Source organism: Astatotilapia calliptera, chromosome 4 (genome assembly GCF_964374335.1).
Source record: "Astatotilapia calliptera chromosome 4, fAstCal68.1, whole genome shotgun sequence".
Lineage (NCBI taxonomy): Eukaryota > Metazoa > Chordata > Actinopteri > Cichliformes > Cichlidae > Astatotilapia > Astatotilapia calliptera.
In genome coordinates, this window is record NC_137425.1 from 15,568,124 (window position 1) to 15,587,357 (window position 19,234).

General features: G+C 38.4%; 2 protein-coding genes across 9 annotated transcripts in view; one reads left to right on the forward strand and one right to left on the reverse strand.

The window, feature by feature from the left end:
* ccp110 (centriolar coiled-coil protein 110) overlaps positions 1 to 19,234 on the reverse strand; it is a 664,638-nt gene that overhangs the window by 247,193 nt on the left and 398,211 nt on the right. The gene's annotated exons all lie outside the window — the stretch shown is intronic.
* LOC113010070 (nuclear GTPase SLIP-GC-like) lies at positions 1,331 to 18,812 on the forward strand. Of its 8 annotated transcripts, none has more exons than XM_080300288.1 (23): positions 1,331 to 1,348; positions 8,101 to 8,299; positions 8,388 to 8,469; positions 8,777 to 8,889; positions 9,094 to 9,147; positions 9,743 to 9,767; positions 9,917 to 10,009; positions 10,154 to 10,241; positions 11,472 to 11,685; positions 11,776 to 12,006; positions 12,969 to 13,169; positions 13,247 to 13,419; positions 13,843 to 13,897; positions 13,984 to 14,071; positions 14,162 to 14,283; positions 14,959 to 15,135; positions 15,219 to 15,373; positions 15,492 to 15,609; positions 15,715 to 15,823; positions 15,886 to 16,016; positions 16,207 to 16,288; positions 16,396 to 16,474; positions 16,614 to 18,812. In XM_080300288.1, the coding sequence occupies exons 3-22, from the start codon at positions 8,403 to 8,405 to the stop codon at positions 16,467 to 16,469; spliced, it is 2,370 nt and encodes a 789-aa protein (XP_080156414.1). In that variant the 5' UTR covers positions 1,331 to 1,348; positions 8,101 to 8,299; positions 8,388 to 8,402; the 3' UTR covers positions 16,470 to 16,474; positions 16,614 to 18,812. The 8 variants fall into 8 exon arrangements, with proteins under 8 accessions (XP_080156414.1, XP_026004683.1, XP_026004682.1 ...); XM_026148898.2 differs by lacking the exon at positions 1,331 to 1,348 and adding an exon at positions 2,405 to 2,430; XM_026148897.2 differs by lacking the exon at positions 1,331 to 1,348 and adding an exon at positions 6,662 to 6,957.

A 19,234-nucleotide genomic window follows, 5' to 3' on the forward strand; every position in this document is an offset into this window, starting at 1 on the left:
TAGAGTAAATAAGGGGTTTCGGTTGTTCACTGGTTTAACAATTATTAAAAATAGTTCTTCTGTCATCTATAAGGGAAACTTGATAACTACATCATCAATAAAAATAAACTCCAGTTTATCTGTAGTCTAAAACATCTCCAAAGATTACACAACAATTGTTATTTCAAATTATTTTTAAACCTTTCCTTCAAAACTATGATAACTGAGCTGCTCTTTGCGCAATTTCATTACACAATATCACTCCCATTGTCAACAGAAATAACAACAAGGAGCAAAAAATTAAAGAACAGCAGGATCACAGTGACAATACTGAATGACAGAGAACATTAGATAGAGATTATAGTTGCAATATCAGGCAATCAGATTGCCTGTGTTCAGCAAGTTGTTCAAGCTTAATTTTTCTTCTGAGTAAATATGGTGTGTTCTTTTTGCATGGGGTTGTTTGCTTTGGGTGTGTGCAGTGGATGGAACAGGACATTGGCTTTAATGCAGTTAGGAAAATGGTCATGGCAGACGTCATGTTCCCAAATCCTTTGTATTTTCTATTTCAGGGAAATAAAGGGTTATCCTTTAAAAAAAACTTAAACCACTGTGTGGCCACAGAGTCTGGTACTACAGTGTGCATGTGTACATGTGACCTCTTTCAGTGATGTAAGGGACAGGCTTGCAGTCTCAAAGTCAGTTCATCACAAAGGTGATCTTGTTTCATAAATGTTTGTTGTTTGTTTGTTTCATAAATGCTTGGTTTTATACCCCTGTGACCATGTAAACTCATACAATGTGACATGACCAAAAGATATACAGCTTCTTCGCTAAAAGCCAGAAATGTCAATCTGCTTGTCATGGTCCTGATTGTTACCCAGTGTTTTGTGTTTAAGTTCTACTTCCTGATTATTAGTTACTCATGGTTTTGTTCTCTTGATGTTATTTGTTGTTCTGCCTTCTAGTTTAAGTCAGTGTCTTCCTTGTGTTCCATGTGTCATATTCCTTCAGTCTGTCTCTCAGTGTCAAGTCCGTGTCTTTGTGAATTGCCTTTTGTTTCCAGTTTTATTTTGATAGTCCCAGCCCTACGTGCAGTGGGTCTAGTTTTGCTTCCCCTTCTCTCATTAGTTCTAATTTCTCCCAGGTGTGTTTCCATCCTGTCTCCAGTTCCCTGATTATTTACCAGTGTGTATTTAAGCCCTGTGTTTGCTCTGTGTGGTGTTGTACCCTCTCTTTGTGCTGTGGTTCTCTTGTCATGTTTTAAGCCTGTGTTGCCTTGTGTTTAGTTTACAGTGCCAGTTTAGCTTAGATTGCTGTGATTCCTAAAATCAGACCAAGAGTAAAGTTTATAAAAAGAATATTACAGGTAATTTTAAAAAACAAACAAAAAACAGCCAAATCCTGGAATATAAAGCCATTAAAATTTTCCTAATATAAACACGTTTCACACACATGAAGCCATTCATAGATCACTCCTAAAAATTATTTTGCTTGGTTTGCTCCTCTGATGCTGTGACAAGGCCACTTCTCCAGAATTGCAAACCACTCAATGGAGAATTTGCTGGTGACTGGTGTTTACACCCTGGCACAGTGGTAGCACAAAGCTCTGTATCTGTGAGGTCACAGCGATATGATGAAATGAAACAAACATCAAGATTAACAAATATGTGTGTTGAAAATGTAAGAGAGGCTGAAAAGAACACATCAAAGTACGGAGTAAAATAAGTATCCTTGCTTTCCAGACTTCCTTTGTTTGACATTGTGTTTCCTTGTGTGGATTTGTACCCTAATATTTGCACTCAGTTTTAGTTGGTGTGTGTGTCTTTGGTTTAAATGCATGTAGGTACAACAGCAGTCTTCACATGTTAGGCCTGCATCAGCAATGAGCACATCTTCATAGTCTTCATAGCTGCTGTTGATATCCCAGGATAGGGATACCATATCATTTGCACAGATAATAACTTGTTTGCACGCATAATAAATGGTGTTGGTGGTGGTTGTGCAAGAGGTCGTTGGTTTTGAGGAAAATTAGGAGTGGGTATTCAAGCTAGTGTGCAAATCACTTCTACCTGTTCCCGGATATCAACAGCAACTTTCTGCCTATGCAAATAAGAAACCAGTTTATTAAAAAAAAAAAAAAAACCTTCAGGGTGTGCAACTTGGCTTCACTCTCTGGTATCTGCATTACTTTCAACACCTTCAGTAACATATCTAACTCCACACATCTAAACTCAAGTTGCTAGAATGATTTTTTTTTTCTATTTCTTCTAATCAACATGAATTTACAGATTTATCTGAGTAATGACGCAGTGTTTAAGATCTGCTGTTCTGTTGCGTAACACAAAATATGTCACCATGTGATCTGTGTCAGTGGTGGGAGGGGACTATTCATACAAAGTGCAAAATACACAGAAGAAACAGACTTCAGTTCAGTAGAAGAGACCACATGTAAGTAGATACTGAATCAGTATGTATTATATTTGTCATTGTCCTGGGTCTTAGTCCCAGCATTTTTTGTTGTTGTTATGGACTCATGGTTCTTTTTCTTCAATCTCAGGAATAATTTCACTTGATACTTTGCATTATTTTGCCCAGAGTTCAGTATTTCATAGGGGTTCTGAGGTTTGTTATCTATATTTATAGTCTCCGGTTTCTTGTTTAATTTTGTTGGTTCTCTTTTGTTTCCTAGTCTTGTTTATGTGTTTTGTCCTTAGTGTCTCTTTTGTTAAGCCTATCGTGTCTCTGTGGTTTGCCTTCTGTGTGTGTGAAAAGCATGTATTTTAGTCCAGGTAAATCTCAGACATTTCCTGTCTTATTTTGGTGACGTTTTGTCTCTTGTAGTAGCTTGTAGTATGTCTGTGAATGTTCTCAGTCATCCAGGTCAGGCTTGTCTAAGAAGTTTGGAAAGAGAAGCATCTGGACTTCTTTAAATTGCTTGAAGACGTTTCACCTCTCATCCGAGAAGCTTCTTCAGTTCCTGGGTCAAATGGTGGAGAGTCCCAGATTTAAACCCTATTGGAGTGTCCCCTAAGATGGACATGGACCCCCTATTGATCCTCTACCTAATCACATGAGCCAAGGTGTGAAAACAGGTGTTGGTCACAATCAGCCAAGGTTTGGGGTGAGCTCATTGTGAAACCTAGCCCCACCCTATCATGTGATTTCCTGAGGTCAGAAGGCCCTATGATGTGTGTGGGTGTTGAGGTGTCTGGGAAGGGATCTCAAAACTGGATTATAGAGGGAGTGCAGAATTATTAGGCAAGTTGTATTTTTGAGGAATAATTTTATTATTGAACAACAACCATGTTCTCAATGAACCCAAAAAACTCATTAATATCAAAGCTGAATGTTTCTGAAAATAGTTTTTAGTTTTAGCTATTTTAGGGGGATATCTGTGTGTGCATTTATGGTGGAAAAGAGGACCTTGGGATTATTTTTGTTAATACTGATTATTTTGGCGAAGTATGAATTTCTTGACTTCCTTAATGTATTATTGTACATTTTAAGTTGCTCGCAAAATATTTGATGGTTGATAGTGTTTTTATTTTTCCTCCATCTCCTTTCTGCTGCCCTGCAATTTCTTTTGAGTTTTTTGACTTCTTCGTTTCTCCAGGGTGATGCATGTTTTACGTTAATCTTTTTGGTGGTGAGTGGAGCAACGGAGTCAAGGCTTTTCTTCAGTTTGCTGTTGAAATGATTAAAAATCAAATCGCAGGGTGCAGGTAAAATCACAGGGGGCCATTCGTCTAAAACCCTGGTAAAATTTGCAGCCACTTCAGAGGTTAGATAGCGCCTCCTCACAGTTCGCACCGAGGTCTCCCGCTGAATAAAACCGGTGATGTTAAAAAACACACAGTAGTGGTCAGAGACAGCCAAGTCAACAACAGAGGACACGCTGGTGGACAGCCCATGGGTGATGACCAGGTCCAGAGTGTGTCCTCTGTTGTGAGTCGGCTGCGTGACGTGCTGGATAAAATCCAAACAGTGAAGAATGTTTAAGAATTCTTTTGCTGCAGGGTCAAAAGGATTATCTATGTGCAGGTTAAAATCACCGGTTAAAATTATCATATTATAGTTTGAATGTATGTTTGTTAAAAATTCTGTGAATTCCTTGATAAAAGCAGCGCTGTCTTTAGGTGGTCTATAAATTGTGACAGATAAAACTGGAGGGCTGCTGAAAACAATAGCATAGAATTCAAAAGTGGTAAAATGATCAAATAAAATTTGTTTGGAGGTGAGTGTGTTGTTGGCTAAAGATGCAGTCCCACCACCTCTCTTACCACTTCTAATAGAAAAAGAGAAATTAAAATTTGGTGGGGAGGCCTCAGTGAGAACAACTGGTGCATCCGAGCCCAGCCATGTTTCAGGTAAAAATAAACAGTCAAGTTTATTATCTAAAATTAAATCATTAATAATAAAAGACTTGTTCGACAGAGAGCGTACATTTAAAAGTGCCATACTGATTGAGACTGGTGGATTTTTGACAATAGAGTTGAATGGATGTTGATATTTTTGAAGAGGCCGGAGGTTATTAATGTTTTTGGAGTTACTGGATTTATGATAATTCTGTTGCTCTCTGTTTGTGATTATGACGGGTATTGTGTTGACTGTGGGAGAGAGAGGTCCTAGTCCAGAGTTTTGTGTATTACTGTTAAAAGTGGAACAAATATAGGAGCTGGGACCAGGGGAACATCAGTCAGTGGCAGACAGATCAGCAGGTAACGTCAGTTTGGGGTAGTGACAGGGCGATGTGCGGGAGTGCTGTACGCCAAATGCCAAATTGGCGGACAGCAAACGGCGTCCCCAGGCGTTGAGGTGGAGCCCGTCTGCCCCAAAAAGATGCCTCCTCTCCCAGAAGGCATCAAAGTTGTTAATAAAATCCAAGCCGTGGGAGACACAGGCGGAGGAAAGCCAGGTGTTAAGGCTGAGCAGCCGGCTGAAACGGCCTATCCCTCTGCCACAGGTGAGGGTGGGCCCGGAGATAAAAGCACTCACCTGCAACTGACCAAGGAGGCTGAAGAGTTGGAGGAAGTCCAACTTCAGCAGCTCAGATTGCTGTTTGGGGATGTCATTGGTGCCGATGTGGATGATGAGCCGGTTAACCTGTGGGTGGGATGCCAGCATGTTGGGAATTCTGTCCACTATGTCAACAACAGTGGCTCCCGGGAACGACAGCGTGAGCGCCCCCCTCATCCGCACGTTCCTGACGATGGAATCCCCGAGGACCAGCGTGGAGAGAGGAGGTGCCACTGGGGGCTGTTGGCCATCTGAGACGCCCGCGCCGCGACACTGGGGGTGTTCAGATGGAGATGCGCCAGCCGGACTGCGTGAGTGACTCCCAGGTAGCCGCGCCGTGGGTCCTCTTCTCCGAGGAGCCGGGATAAAGCACAGCTCTCCGCGGTGAGTTTGCACCACAGCGTCGGGTTGCCCGCCGCGGCTCCGGGGGCGTAGTGGTGGAGATGGCGCAGACCTCAGCGACACAGCAGGATGGCGAGGGCTAGTGGTCAGAGGAGGAAAGTCCACAGGATCCAGGGCATTGAATTTATTCTCCAGTACTACCGCACCGGAGGGGTGAGGGTGCGAGAGACGGATCCTCCTGCCCCCTCTGCAGCCACCACGCGTCTCAACCACGGTCCATGGCGCTGGTTGGAGTGGAGTGGAGCTGACCAGAGCCTTGGGTCTGGCCCCTAGCTGAAACCAGGAGTTCTCGTCCTTGGCAGAAGCACCAGCAATGCAAGTTGAGAGCCTGTGTTGACTGTTGGCGGGATCTTGGGAAACAGCAGCTGGATGGTGCACTGTGTCGGCTAGCTCAGCGCTAGTAGCGGTGGTTTGAGCTTTGCCAAGGAGGATCGTGTCAAGTTCGCATTCAGCCCCCTGGATTTGGTATAGCGTGGATATCCTTTGTTCCAGCTCGATCACTTTTTGGCTCAGGTTGATGCAGCTTTCACAGCTGGATGTTGAGGTAAGTGGTGCCATTCTGGAATCTCGTACCGGCGACAGCGTCAAAAACAAAAACAGAAACTGCCACTTTAGCTTACGTTAGCTAAAAAGTCAGTCGTGACGCAGCAAGAAAAGAGTTTCAGATCAGTATCCAGCAAAGGCAAAACCAAGCTTCCAAAACTCAACAAACAGTCAACAAACAGTCAACAAAGCGCAGTTGTTAAAACAATCCTGCAATGTCTTGATATGGTTTGGTTATGTGATGAGAGGGAAACATGAAGATGAAACCCGGAGATGTCCTTACTGAATCATCAGAGCTGTGATGGAGAAACAGGTTTACCTTTTAGATGACATGAATGAGTTGAAGGGAAGTTATGAGCTGTTTCTGAGAGACAAATAACACCAGGATCCTTTTCTAAGTAGCTGACAGCTGGTAACTGTGCAGGGGCGGGTCTAGCAAAGTGTTGCCAGGGGTCCATGTAGGGCATTAAAAGGGAGAGGGGGGCACAAGGAAATACTTTCTTATTCTCATTTAAAATGTCTCACTTTTAAAAAAATAATTATCTGAGTCTTACAACAAACAATTGATAGATTGATACATATATACCATCAGAACAGTGTACATCACTGTGGGTTTATTTTCATTCAAAGGTTTTATCATTTTTCCTATAATGGTGGGCTGGTCTCTAGTCAAAATGCCCGGGACGATTTTTTTGTCCCAGTCCAGCTCTGTATGCAGCTCATCTGCAGTCTGGTGTTACCTACATCTTCCTATTCAGAAGGCAGAATTTCAGAGTTCTGAGTACAATCGAAAGCACCACGACTGCAGTTTTTGTGTTGGATGTAAAAAGCAGGCCAGGATATAATCAGGTGTGGTATTTCTCTCCTGGAAATGGGCACATTATTTTTTCCTTTCTATTGGTAGGTGGCACAGTGCACTTGTGGCAAGTAAGCAAGCTAGAAGACTGGCAATCTTGCTGGGTATCCAGTTACGGAAGCAACACATTAACAAGAGAATTCTGAGTAAAACCAAAGGTACTTTCCCTAGTAACTAGTTACTCTGAAAGTAACGAGTAACTTGAAGTAACTGAGTTACTTTTGATAGGAGTAACTAGTAATGTAACTAAGTTACTAATTTAAAGTAACTTACCCAACACTGGTTACAACTAACCCAGACTATGGGGTTAATTGTAACATTTCACTCTTTGTGTTTGAGGCCATACCATGCAATGGGTAATTGTGCTGCAGAGAAAATAGCTGCACTATTTAATAGCCGAGACATGTTAATACTTTGGATTACATTTTGAATCCACTACCTTAAAAGAGCTCCAATTTACAGACAGAAATGTCAAAAATGTTACAACTATCCCCAGTCTCCCCTACTGAACAACATACAAAGCATAATATATAAAATAACATTTACCTGAGTTTTTTCTTTGAAAGAAGCCTCTAATGTCCATTCTTATATTTCAGTACATAACTGAAACCGATTTAGTCGGGGAGGGTAAGAACTGAAAATGTGAAATAAACACATGTAAGCTAAGACTCTCTAAAAAATAGCATTTGTTCGGCTTTTCATTTCGCCATTTGTTGATTCACTTGAAGAGCAAGTAACGTAATATTGGTCAAGTGATCAGTTTGATATCAATCTTTCGTGATTCACCGTCATATTTACATTATTTGTACAGTACGAATGATTTGCTTTGGTACCTGGTCAAACTTAAGCTCTTCTTAGTATGGCTGGCTCCGTTTCTCCAATAGCGCACTCACAGGCAGCAGCTGCCCCGCCCCCTCGCTACATAGTTTAGTGCCTGAGCTCGGATCATATATCAGGGGGGATTCACGCACAGTCGTAAATTCCCACAGTGTGCACTATGTGCTTCGAGTATTGTGTGTACTTTTTGTTTTATACAGTTGTCAGCCAGGCATCTAACTATGAAAAAATTACACTCCAAAAGACCCCGGGCTTCTGACAAAACAACCCGGGCTTAAGCCCAGTAAGCCACCCCCACGCTCCGCCCCTGGTCTCCAGCCATTACTAAGGGCGGTGGCTCTGTGCTACTTCTTGCTGGATCGTTATACCATAAGGCAGTGTAGTACCGGCTCTCTCTTGTTTAACGTGCTTTCCGTCGTCGTGTTTCTGTGGATCTGTAATTTGTGTTCCCTCCCCATGTTCAGATCCTCCCGGACCCTTTTCTGTTTTCCCTTTACTTTATCGTAAGTGAGAGTATTCGTGTGTGGACGTCGTGTGGCATACAAAAGAGGACGTGTGAGTTACTGGCGAGCGAGGACAGGAGTTTTGGACGTGTTCACTTTTTCCTGGATTCTACGGAGCCCCCATTCCCCTACACTGTTCTTTATAGCGCCTGGTGTCACTGTAAATAAACTTTCTTTAATTGAAACCTTTCAGAGTTCTGTCCGCTCGTTCACCTTGACAGGATCAGAAATTAAAATTTTTCTTTCAGTTTCTATTTTTAGTCATGGATGAATTCGTGAGAAGCAAACTGACTAAATGGAAACTAAAAGACTGGATTGAGGCATTTAAAGGTAAACTATTAGTGATGACAACAGATAATGATAATTATTAATACATATTTAAATGCTGTTCTGTACTATATGATCAGTTTTGAATGTTGTCTATGCTTAGAGAGTAGAAAAGCACTTGTGGTTTTCATATTTACTACACAAAATATGTAGGCAAGAGAAAATGTCCTAAGACTGGAAAGTGATAGTTACTTAAAATAAAAGGGAATTAAATGTGTTCAACTCATACATCAATGCAGAACTCCTTAAAAAGTGTTTCTGAAGTAATTTTATAAATAATCCTTATTTCTGCTATTTAATTTTATTACAGCTGAAGAAATTGATGAGGAAAGTCTGTATCATCTTGATGATCAGGAAATTAATCAATTGATCACAAAAGCTGGACCTAGAGTGAAATTCAAGGATAAACTAAAGCTGTTAAAGGTAATTAAATCCTTTAATATTTCTTTCCTTTTGTCTGAAAAACCTCCCTCTTGTTAATGCTTACAGATGAATTTGTTGTAGAATTATTATCACAAACACAAACTACTTTAACTTGTGTCTATGATAGCAATATTATTAACAAAAATATTATTAACAAAAAATCCTTTTTGCTGATATGGATTTGCAATGTTTTCATTGTGCTAGGAAGAGCGAAATACAACTCAAACACAAAAAGAAGCAGTCAATACTTTTGGTCAAGTAAGTTTCATGGCACTCTTCAGTATCTGTACTGTTATTTAGATTTTTAAAGTAAATATTTTACATTGATTTGCACTTAGCTTTACCTGCTCTGCAAACAAGCCTAAAGAAACAGCTGATTTGGATCACCTAAGGATTATTGGATTTCAGATAATAACTTTGATTACTGAGTCAAAGTACAGCCCTAGTCATGCATGTCTAGAGACCAGTTGGTAACCTAAAATCTTTACAACCTTCACCAACCACTAAACTGATATAGCTGCCTGATGTGTGAATACACAATTTTACCCTAACAGTTAGTGGTTGCCAGAAACAAGGTAGGTGGTTACCAACTGGTCTCTAGGTCTATGTCACTGATGCTGAATGAGACAGAAAAATTGACTCATGGGATCATGTTTATTGAGAAGCAAGAATATGAAAGCTTTCTTAAAAAAAAAAAAAAAAAAAAAGTTTTAGTAGTAGAGAATGTAAGTCCATATACTTAGTACAATGCATGTGAAAGTAATTTTCTTGTATAAATTCAATTATGCATACATGTACAATTATAGTAGTTTAATTTCAAATATCAACGTTGAATATTTATATTCATCCTCAGGATTTGGCATCCATAAGTGAAAAAGGTGAGAAAAATGTATCATTGAAATTTCAATTTCAATGTATTTATTTTCACTGTTGTATTTTTCTAGCATTTAAATAACTCCATTATCAGAAGCTTGTGTTTGTTTGTTTTTTTCTGTTTATTTTTTGTTTGTTTTTTAAATCCAAAAAGGAAAGAGAAAGTCAGATCTTCTTCAGGGGGAGTCCAGCCAATGGCAACCACCTCCTAAACGAAAATACAGCTGTGCAGCAGGATCACAGTCAGGTGCATTAACAATACTAATGGGCATAATATTTCTTTATCTATCTATCTATCTATCTATCTATCTATCTATCTATCTATCTATCTATCTGCATTACACTGGTTCCAGGTTCCTACTTATTAGGGTTTTTTCTGTTTCTCTGACAGAAACAGAAATTCTGTCTGATGTCAAAGACATAATGAGACGTGTTAGTGAAGGACTCCATGGCCGTGACAAGCTCAGCGCTTTCCTAAAGTGAGTAATAAAGATTTCCTATTTTTGTTGGACCTTGTTCCAACCAATAAAAGCAAAAGGGCACTGGATTTGTGGAATAAATCATTATAGTTGAGTGGAAAATAATATTTATTCACAACCTCAATTTCAAGAAAGTTTGGACAGTCTGTATAATAAAAAAAAAAACATTCAGCAAATCTCCTAATCTAATATTTTATTGACAATAGAATAAGAAAAACATATCCAAATCTTAGCTGAGAAAATTATTTTAGGAAATAATAAAGTCATTTTGAATTTCATGTCAACATGTCTCAGAAAGGTTGGGAAGGGGTCAAAAGAAGTTTTAGGAAAAAGAAACAGTTGGAGGAACATTTTGGTGTAATTTGGTATAATATAGAGATTGAAGATTTAAACTCTGTCAGAGCTCAACATGGAGCTGTGATGCAGTTTGTTCCAGTATTAAGGTGAATTGTACCATCCATCCATCCATCTTCATCCGCTTTATCTGAGGCCGGGTCGCGGGGGCAGCAGCCTAAGCAAAGACGCCCAGACCCCCCTCTCCCCAGCCACCTCCTCCAGCTTATCCGGGGGAACACCAAGGCGTTCCCAGGCCAGCCGAGAGATATAATCTCTCCAGCGTGTCCTGGGTCTGCCCCGGGGCCTCCTCCCGGTGGGACATGCCTGGAACACCTCATCCAGGAGGTGCCCAGGGGGCATCCTTGTCAGATGCCCGAACCACCTCAGCTGGCTCCTTTCGATGTGGAGCAGCAGCGGCTCTACTCTGAGCCCCTCCCGGATGGCCGAACTTCTCACCCTATCTCTAAGGGAGAGCCCAGCCACCCTTCGGAGGAAGCTCATTTCTGCCGCTTGTATCCGCGATCTCGTTCTTTCGGTCACTACCCACAGCTCGTGGCCATAGGTGAGGGTAGGGACGTAGATCGACCGGTAAATTGAGAGCTTCACTTTTACACTCAGCTCCCTCTTCACCACGACGGACCGGTGCAGCGTCCGCATTACTGCAGAAACCATAATTTCACTTTTTAGAGGTGAACAGTAACTTTTGAATACTGAGAAATATGTTATGTTTTCCATGTATGAAGTCTCCAGAGATGTTAAAAAATATCAAGTCTAAACATTCTAAATAATTTTTTCCACCAGTTTTCAAAAAGAGATCTTTCTGATTTTGCCACATTTTCAATTTCATGTTTGTGAGACGAGATTATTTAATCCATATTTAAACTCTTTCAACAGGGATAAAATCAAGGATTTGGAGACAGACAAGAGACACCTGGTTGGTGTCTTTGGTAAAACCGGGGCTGGAAAGAGCTCTTTAATCAATGCCATCATTAATAAGGATGGCCTGTTACCTTCCGGAAGTGGCCGTGCATGTACCTCAGTAATAATAAAGGTGGAGGCTACCAATGAATCAAAGTATGAGGCACACATCGAGTTCATTACAAAAGAGGTAGAATGAATGTGGTGATTCTTGAAGTAAAAGTAATGTGTTACAATGTTGCTGCAAAAACTGCTTTACTTTATTTTATTTTTTTTCAAGGATTGGGAAAACGAAATGCAATCACTAAAACAGGTTGCTGAAGACGATGTTGATGATGACGATGTTGATGATGGTGGCAACAATGTATTACTTGACCCTGATGGAAAGTTATCAGCGCTGTATGGAGAAGCGTGGAAAGAAAAATCCACTCTCAGCCTCATGGACAGCAGATATTTCAGAGATATTCCAGAATTTCTAAAGTCCAAAAGGAAAATTTTTAAAAGTGACTCAGTAAGTGTGCAGAACTACAGACCAAAAATAAACTTTTTCAAGCTTCACTTCTTTGTCTTTTAGAACATAGGAATAATGACAGTTTAAAGCATATGTTAGACCACAGTTTGGGTGAGATACAAGGAAGATCAGTGTGTCTTATGAACATCACATAGAGAGCAGTAAGAAGTCACTAAAGAAGCATTAAGCTATGCTATCTCTTTAGTAGGAAGATGATGTCCATGCTATCTAATGACTCCCTACTTGGAAAGTGCAGACAAAAAAAGAAAGCACTGGTGAAGCAGATGTTGCCCCAGAGTATTGCTGAGCAGACATATCTATCTGCCGCATGGTAATTTCCAAAATATTTGACACCCACGAAACAAGTAATAGAAACCCCAGTGACAATTATGGTGTTTAAAATGTTATGGTTTACTGTCCTGCTGCTGCGGTCTGAGGGACTGTGAAGCTCGCAGTTTTTCTTGTGGAGGTGTTCAAGAAGTTCAAGTTTGTATGCACAAGTTTAAAAAAAACCCAGAGTATTTCACAGACTGGAAGTCTGCTGACTGACTCAGGTTAACATAAAACATCAAATATCTACTAACCCTGTGTTGTTCTTTGATGCATCCATCCGAGTATGAATGTGTGTAAATGTTAGCTAGAAAGTACCCGGAAAAAATTGTTTGGCATAATGAGACAAGTTATAGAAAATGCTTTGAATGTTTAGGTATAGTCAAAGAAAGCTCAACATAAGAACCAGTCCACTTACTGTGATCCACATGTTAAAATGTTAAAAAAAAAAAAAAGAAATGTAATCATGCACCAAATTAAAATTTGTTTTCTCTTTGAATTTATTTTCCTGGTTTTCATTTAAAATGTTTGAGCTAGCTTCGATTTCCTGTTTTCTTTTTCATGCAATTTTTAAAACTTGTTATGAGCACATACATTAAATTGTCTTGTATTCATCTTGTTATTTTTTGCAGGCTGAAGAGTTGTCTAAAAAATTTGTGAAATATACAAGAAGTGAGTCAAATGAGACAGAAGAAGTAAAGAGGTGGTACTGGCCGCTTGTGAAGTGTGTGACTGTCAAAGTGCCAGACAATGATTTTCTTGATCATGTCACACTCGTGGACCTTCCTGGAAACGGTGACTCTAACAGAAGCAGAGATCGAATGTGGACAGAGGTAATTCACAGAAGTCATGTCATCTTTTTTCAAAACATGATTTATTTATAATTTACATACTTTTATTTCATTTCCAGTTTGTTGCCAAATGTTCAACTGTGTGGATTGTGACTGAAATGACTCGAGCAGCATCAGAAAAACAAGCCTGGGACATCCTGGAAGGTGCCAGTAGCCTGCTTGGAAATGGTGGCGAGTGTCAGCAAATTCATTTTATCTGCACCAAGTCAGATCATGAAAACCCAGATGATATGTAAGTCAAATATGACAAAAAAATGCAAATTACGAATAAAGTTTGGCGCAGATGCACATGGTGACCATACACTTCGCTTTTATGTTATGTCAAGAGTGAGGTTATCCATTACAAAAGAAGCTAAGGTTTCCCATTGTAGTAGGCTACACTTTGACAAAATTAATTTAAGAACTATTATTTATAATAATAGAGGTCAGGAAAAACAAGAATGTGGTGCTTCTTTTCATCTAATAAAATGTTATGACATTATTAATATTACATTCTATGAGATACAACTCCTAATATCAAAATATATAATTATATATTTGTTTTAAATATATTTAAAAAACATATACATAAATGTATGTTTTAATTTGGTTTCTAATTAGATGAATAATAACAATAAATTACTTTTACATCCCATTTTACTATCCTTTCTAATAGAAACAGAATCAAGAATGATGTGATGAAGGAATTCAGCCAGCAGAAATTAATTAAGGTAAATTTATAATCTGAAAGCAAAATCTAAAACAAGTATCTTCTAAAACGGCCCTACAAATGAAAAACAAACAAAAATGTTCTCAGAATCACTTCAGTGAGGATAGTGTCCAAGTCTTCACAGTGAGCTCCAAAGAGTTCCTCAAAGGGGAGAATGTAAATCCAGATGTCAATGGTAGGTGAAGTCACTACCAGTGATGGTATGTTTTTGTGTAACAGAAAATGTATTGCTCGGATTTATATTTCTTTTTCAATTTTTTAACAGAAATACTGAAACTTAAGGAAATTTTGAAAAAATTGAATGACGCTCATTCAGAGACATTAAACTATGTGTCTGGAGCTCATGGGATTCTGTCTTTGATTCAAGGGGCCAGAAAAAGAGAAGTGGTAAGAGCAGGCAATAAAGCCTCATTCATAATCTTGTTAAAGGTCATACAAATATTCATAGCCGCTAAGTAAAGTGTATTAATGTATTGTAATGTATGCTCACATTCACTAAAAATGTGGGATACTGGCCATCATAAATCAATCTGTAGTAATATATTAATAGCGATTGAATAAAGAGAAATAATTTGGAAGAACTGAATATTATTTATTGAGAGAATTTGATGAAATAGTTATTTACCAATCAGACTCCAGTGAACCAATGAGGGCACAGAAATGATGGGAGTTAGGACAGGGTCCCCAGAGTCTAGATTCTTGGGCTAGTGAAGATGGTAGTTTGGATGGGGCTCTGAGTGACCACAGGAAGGTTGAGGTGAAGATGGGGAGGAGGCGAGTTGCATGACGGAGAGTCTGAAAGGCAGAATGACAGAAGAGCAGATAAAAGCACAGAGAACAGAGACTGATTGGCTTGCAGAAAAAATGATTGGACTAGAGTAATGAGGTCGAAAGTATGGGAAAATGAAAGTGACATAAAGAATAGACAGAGGCAGATGAATGATGACAGACCTGACTGAACTTATGCATGAGCTTTATGTTAAAAACTTGGGTTTGTAAAATGAGAAAATAAACATTGTTATATTTTACTGCTTTAAATAATTAACTTTCTAATTTTTTTAGATTGAACAAAAAAACGATGTCTATGCAGACCTTCTGGAAAAATTGAGCATCCAACTTAATAAAGTTGAAAAAGCAATTGAAGAAAAAACAAAAGCTTTTGGACAATGCCTATGCGAGGGGGTTGAAAAATCCCTAAATTTATGTAAAAAAAAATTGAAGTTCTTCTTGCACCCCATTGTATGTATTTTAATTACAATTGGATCAAAATCTCAGGATACTTTGTGACCATGTGATTTAAAAGAAATTTTGTTTTGTTTCAGGGGGCGAAAGACAGAACTTTTCACAGGACACTAAAGTCTGTAGTTAGGAATGATGGCATCCAGAAACCAAAAACAGGAAAACCAAAAAATCTCAACATGATATTAGCATTTTCTTTGACTGAAAGCATTGATAAAGAATTCAGAGATACCTTCCCGTGAGAATAATCCAATTCTGAACAGCACCAATATGTAGACGAATACATGAATCCAAATTGCACTATATGATAAACTTGCTAATACTGCCATTAATAACCACATCTTTGCCCCATTCAGAAATGACGTAAAATGTGGACATTTCAATGGAGCCATTGATGCGTTTTCACTCGGCACCGATTCACTGATTGAAAAGTACAAAGATGTTGAACTGCAACTGAAATTTCTCAAGACGGAGGTAAAAGAACTTCCCTAATCATTAACCTGTTGGCTTATCTGTTGTTAGAAAATCATCCAATCATCGTCTTTTAAACAATGTTAATCCATATTTCATGTTTCTAAGGAAAAAAACATTAAGGCAAAGCTCAACAAAATCATCCTCACACAAAAGAAATTGATGTACAACAGTTTGACAGAGACAATCAAGGATAACATGAAAGAATGCTATAAAGGTAAGAAAGACACAAATTAAAGTATTTCTATTCAAGTGTGCTTGAAAATTTTCTCCTTGTAGAAGCAGCAGCATTTAAAGGACCAGGCACCCTGAAGAACATGAGGGACGCTATTGAGAGACATGTGGAGTCAAAGATGGATATGTTTGAAGAAGCAAAAAATGCCATGTTGGAGCAGTTGGACGATTTAAAGGTTTGCCAAAATTTAAAATATGAAATATGATGACAACAAATTATATGAATGCGTCTCTAGATTTTGTTGAGATGCACAAAAATGCCCAAGCAACCTTGAAAAGCATATCAAACCAATAATTTATGTCCAGTTATTCTTGGTTTCAGTATTACCTCTGTAAAAAGTAACAAAGGCTTTTATAATAAATTAGAAAACCATCCTGATGACACTGGAGGAAACCATGAAGAAATCCATTGAACACTCACTCAAGACTGAGGCCTGCTTACTGCCAGGTAAACAGAATGTATGAAGTAAAGTACTTATGTTGAGCACAGAAATAACATCAATAGAAACACTAACAATAACTATATAATAAATACAAATGTTTTGTTTTTTTCAGATGTATCAAAACATCTTGAGGTGGTGAAGAGACATTGTGATGAACTTATTGGCAGTCAAGATGAAAAAATGTAACCACTGTAGGTAAATCTTAAAATGTCACGAATTGTTTAAAAGGCTTTGATAATGAACTATTTTGCTGATTATTGTCAATTGTGTTTTTATTTACAGTATAACTGATCCATTCAGCAGCTGATCCATTTCTGATTTGCTCCACAGAAACAGCTGAGGCCTGATGACCCACAGAGCATCCCTGAGGAAACACTGATAGAGACAGGAGATCTTTAGATACTGTCATAGTAATATTTGTTTTGGTCTCTTTTAATGTTGTGTTGATTTGTCCTTTTGGCTTTTAATGAATTTTATACAAAGAGCATTTTGAATATTATAGATATTAATTAAAACTGCTAATAATAAGGTCTTAATCACGAGGGTCTAAATAGTGTTATTTTGATTTATTTCGTTTTTTTAAAATTGTAGTTTTTAATCACTTATAGCAGAGTGTGAAGACATGTAATGCATTTCCCCATTTAAACCTGAGATTTATGGTTTTAATTGTAAGTCTGAGATTACGGTTTCCAAAAGCATTTTGATTTTGTTGCTTGTTTTAAATATCATAATTTAATGTTTTAAGTTGATGTGTATACTGTGGGTTCATTGTGATGGGAGCATTTATTTTAATGTATATGCTCATCAGTTAAATATTGAGCCTTGAAATGATATTTACCACTTTAACTTAATAGTTCTAAATCCAAATACTTGTTTGTTGCAGTTATAACCTGTGTGTGCATGACAAATAGTGAGAAATAGGTGTATGTAAGGCTGTAGGAAATCAGCAACTACTTCAGTCATCTCCCTGCCATTTTGCATTTTCTGGGTTTGGAATTATTTGTCAATATATTACAGGTTGGTTTTAGGTAGAGGATTTTGGGGTTTTTTGTTGTTATTTTAGGTGTTTAACACTCTAATTATTACTGCGCATATCGTTGAATTCTTGTTTTGATTTTTATCTTGATTAATTCTCTTGTGTTTCCTCCCCTGATAATGCTTTCTTGTATTTTCCTCCTGAAACAGTTCACTCACATTTATCATTTACTTTTATGTTTCCTTTAACCATATTTCAGTGGTCATTATAAAAGCTGACTGATTTTTAAAAATGCTTAGATAAGGTACTTCAGTGTTTCCTTTATTACCTCCTTTAGCATACAGGATTAGGAAACACTGAACCATCCTTTGTGAAATAAAGATATTTACATCTCATAATTTATAGTGATAAACCATGCAGTTGTTGAAGAAAAATGTTAACAAAACTAGGCTTTTGGCACACAGGCTTTAAATATTAATTTTAAGTGTCCCTTTCAAATTGTTTTTGGCATAACAAACTGTTAAAGCCACAGATGAGTTTTGATCATTATACTGCTGTAATAAAATCAGCTTTTTTTTTTTTTTTGTGCCTGTCCCTTTTTGCGCTTTTGCCATCAGAATTATTGTCTAAAGGCGAAGAAAGATGCCCAACAGATTTCCTTTATCAAATGGACCATCCCAGCCTTGCTGTATTGGTCTATTTGATTCACCTTTTATTGTTTATTTTATTTTCACTTGCTAAACACGGGACAGATTTGACTGGGGAAAAGAAAGGGGAGAAAGAAAGAGGGAAAGAAAAACAGCGGGAAAGAGGGATGGGGATAAAGGACAAAAAACAAACAAAATAAGCAGACAAAAAATATATCGATCACCTGTTGAGAAAGAAAAAAGAGCAACATAATAAACAACATCACGATGATCTATGGGAATATCACAGTAAATACTAAACATTATTATGTAGCACGTAAGATCGACAGCACACAGTGTGCTTTGAGGTAGGAGCCAAAAAGGGTGTAGTTTGTGTGTGTCAGCACCCATGTGTACACCTGTGAGCATGAGCGTGCTTGTATTTAAAAAGTTCCTTTATGTAATGATCTGCTAGAGGGTGTGGGAAGCCACAGCCCCGTCCTCCAGGGCATGAAGCAGGTATGGAGGAGATCAAAACTCCAGACAACCAGAGGCCCTCAGAACACAAGAGACCAAGGAAGACCAACAGAGGGGCAGCCGCACCACTATCCCAGAAAGAGCTGAGGAGAGCCCAAGATGAGGGGTCACTCAGCAGCGGCGGAGCAGAAGCCAGGGGGGGTTGCAGTGATATTGAAGTGATATTGATTCATCCGTTTTAGACAGCATTCTGTATATTTTGGAAAGTAATTTTGGGGTTTTAAGAGTAAAAAATTGAACCACACTTGGTGGTGTTGGTAGTTCAACTTGACCCGGTTTAAATTTCTTTTTTACTATGGATTTAATTTGTTGATATTCTAAAAATCTTTTCTTCTTGATCCCATATTGTGTAATTAGTCTGTCAAATGGAATAAATTCTGTTCCTTCTAATATATGTTCTAAGTATTTGATTCCTTTACCACTCCAATCTGGAAAGTTTATCATATTATTGTTTTGTAATATGTCAGGGTTGTTCCAGATAGGTGTACGTTTGCATGGGATTAATGAAGACTCCGTCAATTTTAGAAACTCCCACCATGCTGTCAGAGAAGAGCTGATGCTGACGCTTTTGAAGCATTCATGTCATTGGATGTTTGAGCTGATAAATGGTAGATCTGAAATCTCTAGATTATTGCAAAGTGCTTGTTCTACATCTAGCCAAGGTTCATCTAAGAGGGTATGTTTTAGCCATCCTGAAATAAACTGAAGCCTGTTGGCTAAGAAGTAGTGCTGAAAGTTAGGTACTTCTAATCCTCCTTTATCCTTGGTCTTTTGTAGTGTTTTTAAGCTTATACGTGTGGATTTATTTTTCC

What these genes read in the sequence shown, in the direction of transcription:
- LOC113010070 (XM_080300288.1), top strand. Translation starts at nt 8,403, where the DNA reads ATGGATGAATTCGTGAGAAGCAAACTGACTAAATGGAAACTAAAAGAC. An exon ending in AAATTTTTAAAAGTGACTCA is followed by an intron (nt 12,007 to 12,968) that starts GTAAGTGTGCAG and finishes TATTTTTTGCAG; the next exon opens with GCTGAAGAGTTGTCTAAAAA. An exon ending in CATGAAAGAATGCTATAAAG is followed by an intron (nt 15,824 to 15,885) that starts GTAAGAAAGACA and finishes TTCTCCTTGTAG; the next exon opens with AAGCAGCAGCATTTAAAGGA.